At 59.3% G+C, this 8,716-nt stretch overlaps 1 protein-coding gene across 1 annotated transcript in view; it reads left to right on the top strand.

Moving 5' to 3' along the window:
- Window positions 1-8,716, top strand: part of TACC3 (transforming acidic coiled-coil containing protein 3) — a 12,279-nt gene that overhangs the window by 681 nt on the left and 2,882 nt on the right. Inside the window, exons 2-10 of the mRNA XM_024119423.3 lie at window positions 1,778-1,940; window positions 2,102-2,244; window positions 3,724-4,635; window positions 5,191-5,266; window positions 5,426-5,579; window positions 7,560-7,612; window positions 7,868-7,971; window positions 8,271-8,358; window positions 8,549-8,653. Coding sequence (XP_023975191.1) covers window positions 1,779-1,940; window positions 2,102-2,244; window positions 3,724-4,635; window positions 5,191-5,266; window positions 5,426-5,579; window positions 7,560-7,612; window positions 7,868-7,971; window positions 8,271-8,358; window positions 8,549-8,653 — 1,797 coding nt within the window. The 5' untranslated portion in view covers window position 1,778. The remainder of the gene's footprint in view (window positions 1-1,777; window positions 1,941-2,101; window positions 2,245-3,723; window positions 4,636-5,190; window positions 5,267-5,425; window positions 5,580-7,559; window positions 7,613-7,867; window positions 7,972-8,270; window positions 8,359-8,548; window positions 8,654-8,716) is intronic.

Genomic DNA, 8,716 nt, shown 5'->3' with positions numbered 1-8,716 from the left:
GGAGCCCCCCCCCCCCCGCCCCGCTGCGCCGGCCTCTCCTCTCCCTCTCCCGGTGACCTCGTCCAGCCGCAAACCACCCGTGGCTGTGACCTGCAGAGACACGTCTCCGCCTCTGAATACCCGCGGGCTTGCAGCTCTGCGCCCAAGGCTGGCCTCCTAATTCCGGCCCCTCCTCTGGGCGCAGCCCCACCTGAGAGCCTTCACCGACTCCTGCAGCACCTGACTCCTGACGCACCTGCTGTGGAAACCTGGGTTCCACGCTCCCCGCCCCGCTGATTCCGGAGAACCCGCTCGCCCCCGGCCACCAGCCCTCCTCCCCGCCTGGCCGGGCTCTCTCTGCTCAGGAGCCCCCTCCGTGGCCCCATCATTATAGAAGCCAAACTCCTAAAGGCTGCTGTCATTGTTCTCCCGCCTTCCCCAGGCGAAGGGCGTCTTCCGGCAAGATGCCTCCCTTCTGTGTCCTCCAGCCATCCAGCCCCCTTCCCCGTTTTACCCCGTTGCTCAGGCCAAATCTGATAGTGACCCTTGGCTTAGGCTTATCTTTCCCGCCTCCACACGGCAGGTGCGGGCTGCTGCCGAGCCAGGGCAGACCACTCCACCCTGGCCCGGTGCCAGAGCTCTGACCGCCCCCTTCCCTCCGAGTCCTCCACACGCAGCGCCCTACCCCCGCGCCCTTTAAGGTGGCTTGTCACCCTGACCTCCCACGCTGAGCTCACCTCTTTTCAGGCCACCCTTTCTCTCCCTGCCCCAGCCACCTGGCCTCTTCCAGCCACAGTCCCCAGGGCCCCCACTGCCAGCAAGGACCTGTGCCCCCGAGCAGGTTAATGCCCAGTGCTCTGGTGTCTCCGAAGTTGGGAACGCCACGGTGTTGACCATTATGAGGGCTTCAGAAGGAGGAATGGGATTGTTCTAGAACCTTCTGGGCCCCACTGGAGGCCCCTGCTGCAGAAGCTCCTCGACTGCCCCCAAGTGACTCTGCACCTGCTGCTTGTTACTTTCTCTAGCTCCTCCTCTGAGCCTCGGCCCTCCTGACGCCCTAGTCCAGTCCCTGTTTCCCAGCCCCGTGGGTGGAGAGCAAGCTGCTGTGCCCTCTTCTGCTTTTCTTTTTTTTTTAATTCTCTTTCTTCTTCCTTCTCCTTTCTCTTTTTTTTTTTTTTTTAAAAGAGCATCTTACTGCATTACTTATTCATTTTTCATTTATTTACCTGGGCTGTGCCGGGTCTTAGTCGCGGCATGCAAACTCTTAGTTGCGGCTTGCATGCGGGATCTAGTTCCCCGACCAGGGATCGGACGCAGGCCCCCTGCATTGGGAGCGCGGAGTCTTACCCACTGGACCACCAGGGAGGCCCCCTCCTGCTTCTGTTGTCCACTAACTTGGCAGCTGCTCCACCTCTGATGCTGAGGCCTGTGCGGAGGCCCAGGCTTCCTCTGCCCCTTGCAGTTTTGCCACAGATCAGCCCTTATCTGTCTCCCAACTTTTACCCACAAAGTTCGAGTTATTTTGAGCACTTGGGTCTTCCTCCTTGCCCTGTGGGCTGAAAGCCCCTCTAGCTCTTGCTCCTGGGAGGTGGGAGCTCCCCCAGAGCAGGATGGGGACCGCCTGGCAGAGGACACACTGCCTAGCAGAGGACACACTGCCTGAGGTGTGACCCACCTGTGCAGGAAGGCGGACGTCCTCCTTGCAGCACTGTGGGGTCAGCTGTCACTTTCACATATGTGCGTCTAGACAACGTGGTGTCACTGCCCTGCTCCTGACACAAAACTATCTGCTTTTCAGAATGAGTCTGCACATCTTCAGTGACGAAAATGTCACTGGTGACAAAAGTACAGAAAACTGCGACTTCCTGTTTTCACCACCGGAACTTACCGGAAGATCATCTGTTCTCCGTCTGTCACAGAAAGAAAATGTACCACCTAAGAGCACAGCCAAAGCTATGAAGGTAAGCACGTCTTGCCTCTGTGTACTATCTACCGTGCATCACACATGAGGTCACCTGCTTTCCCGGTGGCTTACTGAGCTGGCAGGGCAGGGCACGGTGCTGCCAGCGTGGTGCTTGAAGACTTGAATTATTGAACAGGTGCCCTCCTCCCTCCCCGACAGGTTACTTTTCAGACACCTCTGCGGGATCCACAGACACACAGGATTTTAAGTCCCAGCATGGGTAGCAAGCTTGAAGCTTGTTTTGCTCTGGGCGACACCATTGGATTAGAAAACTGTCATCAAGTCTGGACCCAGAAAGAGAAGTAAGTGCTGGCACTGTTTGAGGTACTGCAATTTGTAACCTCTCCGATGGACTTGGCAGGAAAATTCTGTTTCATCCGCCGCATCCGGTTGGGCTCCTCCTGGTCTCTGCTCTGGGTTTGTGTAGCGAGCGGCCCAGAGCACCTCCGAAGTCGTTTGTTGTTGGAGAAGTGAATGATAAAACAGGAAGTTTAAATTTCACATTCTGTCCTCTGTTGTGCTCTTGCCAACAAATTGGCCTTGGTTTTGTTTCTCTAACTTCATGAAATGTCCTGGCCGAATCTCCAAGGAGGGACACTCTGTGGCTTTGTTTCTTTTTTAGCATTCCACTGGGGTCTCCTGCTTGCAGGTCCGTCTGCTGTCCTCAGCAGCAAGCCCTGGAGAAAGCTTACAGATAGCACTTACTGCTAAAGGCAGAGGAACCCGTCTGTTGTGTAATCGGACCAGAACACGTGTGGCCTGATGAATCAGATTTGAAACACTTGATTTTAACCAGCAGAAGCTTCTTTGCAGCCTCGCCTGGCATCAGGTGGTTAGCTTGCGTGAGGTGGTCGACAATGTGAATGCCAAGGCTTTTCCTGCCTCTGTCTGGAGACGAGGACCCTGGCGGTGGCTCTTCACCCCCAGATGAGGCTGAATTAACCCGGCTGGCGCCCCCAGGGGCCCTCTGCATCCAGAGTGGGAAGGGGCCTCGCTGTCATATTTTGTTCTGACTTTCGCTGACTTAAACTGTTTAAAACTTGCTTTTTCTTTTAAACGGATTTCAGATGTGCAGAAAAAGGTATAAAAGCAAAAGGTTACTAACATACCCTTCATCTCGCTCCAGTGAAATGTCTTTGGGCCGAGTATCTCCCCATGGCTGGAAACTCCTCAAACCGGAATCTCCCCCTCTCCCCAGGTTTCCTTGCTACTTTTCAACTTCAATTTTTTAGTTTTCATTTTGAGATTCAGCTGAATGAGATTAGAGTGACTCAAATACTGTTTTTTTGTAACAGTCCCCACGAGGGAAGGGAAATCCAGCTGTTCAGATGCTGCCTCCTGGCCCCCGGGTCTGAGCCGCTCCAGCCACAGAGCAGGGGCGTGGAGGGGCCAGGAGGACCCGGGAGCTGGGCCCTGCTCCTTGTGAAGGCAGCGTCCTTGACCTGGCCTTTCTGTCTCCAGCGGGAAGCCTGACCCTGGTGTGCCCTGACTGTCCCTGGCCGTGTAGCTGGTGGTCCCAACCAAAAGGGGAAAACAGGCCGGCAGGGAGGACCTCAACCTTGGCTGTTGTCAGTCAGGTTTCTCCTCTCTCTCAGTCACCTGTGTCTCTAGGTGGCCCGCCAGCATTGACTTGTGGGAATGTACTTGTGAAGGTTAATGCTGAGGAGAGGGTTGACCAAATGCTCTTTTTTTCCCTGTATTTAGCTAATGTTTTCACGTGGACTAAAATCTAACTAAAAACCTAACTGATTCCGTAGTGTTAACTAAGTCTTTCTAAAAAGCCAACAGTTCACCAAGGAAACAGACACTAGAACGACCGATGGAGTTCTCCAGAAACCAGCAGTGGCCGATGCCAACCCCCCTTCAGAGGACATGAGACCAGCCTCTGACGACAGGCATGGCAGCGGGCCCTCCTTGGCTCCCCTGGCCTGCCTGGGTCCTGCAAGCTCTTCCCAGATGTCCGAAAGTGTTGAAAACCCAGAGGCACCTCCAGGACAAACGTCGGGCAGCCCTGAGCACACCCGGGAAGAGCGCATCCATCTTCACGCCTTAGGGGAGAGTGCTACCTCTAGCGGCACGATTCTAGAAGACCCTCCCGGGGTGGCGCCCCAGGACAGAGCAGAGGACCCGCTGAGAGCCATAGGGGACAACTCGACCGGGGTCCCTGGCCCCTCTGCCGGGGCCCCTTCGGCTCCTAGCACCCACCCCGGGGGGGCCCGCGGAGCAGAGCCCCTCGTGGGCCTGCCTAGCGAGGCCCCAGCGGGCTCCAGGGTCACTACAAGCCGCGCGGACAACGCCCCAGCTGGCCCCGTGGAGGCTGGAGGCGCCACGTTCCCCAGTCCTCAGAGGGAGGAGGCTGAAGGCCAAACGGCCGACTCTTTGAGGAGTGAGCCCATAAGGCTGGAATTTGACTTCTCTGATGCCACCAGCAAAAGGCCGCCGCCACTGAGGAAACGAGGGACGATCCCGGCTCTCAGACCTCCCTCGAGGAGACCAGAGGCAAGGCAGGAAAAGGAGGAAAAGGCCCTCGTGGAGGTGGGCGAGGGTCCCGATCCCCCGCCCCGCGGGTCCAACAGCCTGGACCGGGACAAGCTGGATGACCCAGACTGTAACCCCGCCGGAGGTGACGGAGAGGCCCGGCCCCCAGAGCACCCCAAGAGCGGGCCGGCCACAGAGGCCTCGTCTCCAAGCCGGTGAGCGCGGGGTGGCAGGGGTGGGCGCGAGATCAGAGATGCCACCTGCAGCCCTGAGCCAGGGGCCCCGGGGCAGCTGCCACAGACAGCTCTTGGGGAATAGCGGGGAGGGGGCGCCCGCGCTGTCTGAGATGCGTTCCCTGTGACGCATCCGGAAGGTCTAGCAAGATACCCAGCCGAGAGCCCCAGGATTCTCGCGGCGCAGCTCGGGGGAGCTGTCTCCCGGTGTGAGCCCCGCCTCAGGCCTGTCCCCACTCCCCGGGGACGCCGCTTAGTGGCCGAGGGTGCGCCCAGCCGTCCAGCACCGGCTTCTGTTGCAGTTTCCTGGTAAAAAGGATAAATGGATCCTTGTGGTTTGCTTTTTTTTGAGTTCAAATGACCTCAGAGTGCCTTGTCTGCTTCTGAGGAGCGATTCTCTTGCAAGTGAGGTCGGGGGGATGGCTTTGCGGGGCCACCCGGCTGGGCCTCGAGCCTGGCTCCTGGGGGAGGCCAGTGGCAGCTCGGTGCAGGACGGGGAGGCGTGGGGCGCGGGCCATGCTGACCCCGTCTCTTTAGGCAGGCGCTCTTGGCCTCGGCGGATGACACACCGGGGGTGCAGACCTCGGCAGGGACGGCAGAAGCGGCGGGCGAGGTACGGGGGCGGGCGGGCGTCCTTCTGCTGTTGCCGCGTCTGCAGATCGCCACGGGGCAGAGGCCGGCCGGCGGTGCCCGGGGCTGGGCGGTGGGACACGCCGCTTCCCCCGCTCCCCCCACGCCCCTCGTCTTGACGAGCCCCTGCCCTCCCTTCCAGGAGGGGACCGCAGACGCTCCGGGGGCGTCGGCTCCCACCAGCAGCCCGGGCAGCAAGCCGCCGACCGTGCCCACTGACCCCACACCCCCGACCCCCCGGGGGCCGGAGCCCAGCCTGAACCTGAGCGGGGAGCACTTCTGGGACCCCGCCGAGGGTACGTCGTTCACCCGTCCTCGAGGCCAGGGTGCTAGAACCGTGTTCCGTGGCGCCCGCGGGTGGTCATCTGGAAGGCAACCCCGTCCCGTGACTTAGCGATTCACACGGAAACTTCTGGTTTGTCAAATGACGGGCATTTTCAGGAGAACAGGACTAATATCTGTGATATTTTTAAAAAAAAAAAAAGAATTTTAGGCCAACTTAGAAAAACAGACAGCAGACCTGACTGACTCAGGTGGTACAGATACAGACACAGGAGGCAGCAGGAACTCGCTGAATCGAAGTGCTGTTTGAAAGGAGACCCTGTAGAGATAAAAGGAGAAGCCCTGCCCGTCCACGCACCCGGGATGAGGGGGGTGGAAGAGTCGTGGGTCTGAGCTGCCTTCAGCGAGGACTTCCAGCTGAGGCGCTTTACAGGACAGGAGGCAGCTCGCCAGGATCCCAGTTTTGGTCACTTAAAACCCCCAGGCCTAGAGAAGGCAGGAGAGGAGTGTAGAGTTTCTGTGTGGCAGGGCCATTGTGGGGTCCTCCCCGTGTGGGCGGGACCAGGAACCGTGGATCAGCTCCACTGGGGCAGCCTGCTCACCCCACCAGGGACCCTGGAGACACGTGACTCGGGGTTCGTGTCCTGTGACGTTTCCAAGTCCTTGTGTCACATTGTGGGAGGACTTCCTTTTATGGCCGAGTAATAGCCCCCGTCTGGATAGACCGCATCTTGTTTCTTCTTTTACCAGTTGATTTCCACTCTGGCTCATATGAACGAGGCTGCTGGGAACACTCACATACGTGTTTTGTGTGAGCGTACGTTTCCCATCTCTTTGGGGCAGACGTACCCTGAGGGGGACGTGGTAACTGTGTAACTGTTTGAGGAGCCGTTCAGCTGTTCCCCACAGAGGGTCCGCACCCTCTACTCTGCCCCCGCATTGTTTGAGGGTCCAGGTCTGCACCCCACTGTCCCGGTGGGTGTGCAGTGCAGTCTCGGCGTGTTTTGGTCTGTTTCCCTGCTGACTGACGTTGACCTTTCATGTCTCTTCTTTGGAGAAGCATCTGCTCGGATCCTTTGTCTGTTTTTTAGTTGAGGTTTTTTTTTTTTATTGAGTTGTAAAGATTTGTTGTATAATCTAGGTAAGAATTCTTCTTTGGGTACATGATTCACGAAAGTTCTCTCTTTGCTTTCTTTCTTTATTTGGCTCGTCGGGTCTTAGTTGCGGTACTCGGGATCTTCATTAGGGCACCCGGGCTCAGCAGTTGTGGTGAGCGGGCTTGGTTGCTCCGCGGCATGTGGGATCCTAGTTCCCCAACCAGGGATCGAACCCACGTCCCCAGCATTTGAAGGCAGATTCCTAACCACTGGACCACCAGGGGAGCCCCTCTCTTCACTTTCTCGATGGTGTCCTTGGAAGCACAAATGTTAACTTTCCAGCCCAGTCTATTCTATTGCTGCTTGTGCTTTGGTGTCAATTCTAAGAAATCGTTGCCAAATCCAATGTCATGGAGATTTGCCCTCATGTTTCCTTCTAAGAATTTTATGGTTTTAGCTCATATATTTAGGTCTTTGATCCATTTTGAGTTAATTTTTGTCTATGGTGTGAGTTACCCTTAGGTTTTTTAAGCAAAGGTCATATTATCAGAAATTAAAGGACCTTTTTAGGGTGGTTCTACACAGTGGTTCTCAACCGGGGCGATTTGGACCCCAGGGAACGCTTTTGGTTGTCACGCCCCCGGGGGTGCTGTCAACAGCCTGCGGGACACGGCACGGCCCCACGGAACCATGCAGCCCCTAGCGTCCTGAGCCTGAGGGCAGCAACCCCGCTCTGTAGCAAAGGGCCGTCAGGCAAGGGTGGACGGGGAGGGGGGCCGCTCCGCGTGCACAGCCCGAGTGCTGGCGGCGGGGTGCCGAGCTGGCCTTGGTTCCCCCGAGCCCGGGGCGCGGGGGCGGCCCGTGGGATGCGGCTGGCAGCTGGCGCCTCCCTTTCAGTTCTAGGCACGGGGGCCGAGGTGGATTACCTGGAGCAGTTCGGGGCGTCCTCGGTAAGCTCCCGGGCGCCTTCACGCAGCCTTCCTCAAGTGCGGGTCTCTAAGGGGGCTCTTCCTCGAACAGCCCCGGGCCGCGATGCCTCAACCGCGAGCAGTGTCCGCGTCTCACCGGACGTGGTGGGCGGCCCGGCTGCTTCCGCGCTCTTCCCCGCAGGCCACTCGGGTCAGGGCGGCTCCCGGCGGGACGTGGGGCAGGGCGTGGAGGCTGTCGTGTCGGGGGCACCGGTGACCCTGCTTCCTCCCCTGCAGTTTAAGGAGTCGGCCCTGAGGAAGCAGTCGTTGTACCTTAAGTTTGACCCGCTCCTGCAGGACAGCCCCCGGGGGCCGGCGCCTGTGGCCCCGGAGCCCAGCAGGTGCGCTGGGGCGGGTGGGAATCCTATCCACGCGGGCCGTGTGACGACGGGAGCGCCCAGCCGCAGGGAGGGGGGCAGAGACAGTGGCCGGGCCCCAGCTGCCCTGGCCGAGCTTGTAAACAAGTGTGAAAGCGGGTCTGTGCTCTTCTGTGCCCGTGCGGCCCCTCCGACAGCAGAGGTGGGCGGCCTGATGGGCTGCATGGCCCACGTGTCCCGAACATTGACCCCGTGGCCCTGGGGGAGAGTCTGGGCCAACCCCTACGCACACAGAGAGCATGCGTGTTCTCTTCTGGTCTCAGTGCACGGGGCACAGACGCGCACTCCTCGGGAAGCCCCCTGGGGGCCCAGCTGCTGGACCTGGACTTCGCAGGAGCCCCGGACATTCCCGTAAGTGGTTCGTCCCCTCTGGTGTAAAGAGACACCTGTTCTAAGGGCCCGGCTTTCACGTGCTGTGGATCTGAAGGCTTGAGGGGTCCGTTGGGCCGAGGGGGGCCGCGCTGTGCCATCTGGGGAGCCGACGGGGCAGAGAGGAGTGCCAGGGGAGCTTGCGGCCCAGCCAGTCTCTGTCGCCCTGCAGACGCTCGGCCCAGCTTCTTGTGACCTCGGACCCAGGGCTCCGCTGCTGCCCGTGGGGCCCATCGTGGACGTGCTGCAGTACAGCCAGAAGGACCTGGACGCTGCGGTGAGGGCGAGGGGAGGGGAGGGGAGGGGGAGGGGGAGGGGGAGGGGAGGGGGAGGGGGAGGG

The sequence above is a fragment of the Physeter macrocephalus genome, chromosome 7 (assembly GCF_002837175.3).
Source record: "Physeter macrocephalus isolate SW-GA chromosome 7, ASM283717v5, whole genome shotgun sequence".
NCBI classification, from domain to species: Eukaryota; Metazoa; Chordata; class Mammalia; order Artiodactyla; family Physeteridae; genus Physeter; species Physeter macrocephalus.
The sequence above is the reverse complement of the archived record's forward strand: the minus strand, read 5'-3'. Positions and strand labels throughout refer to the sequence as shown.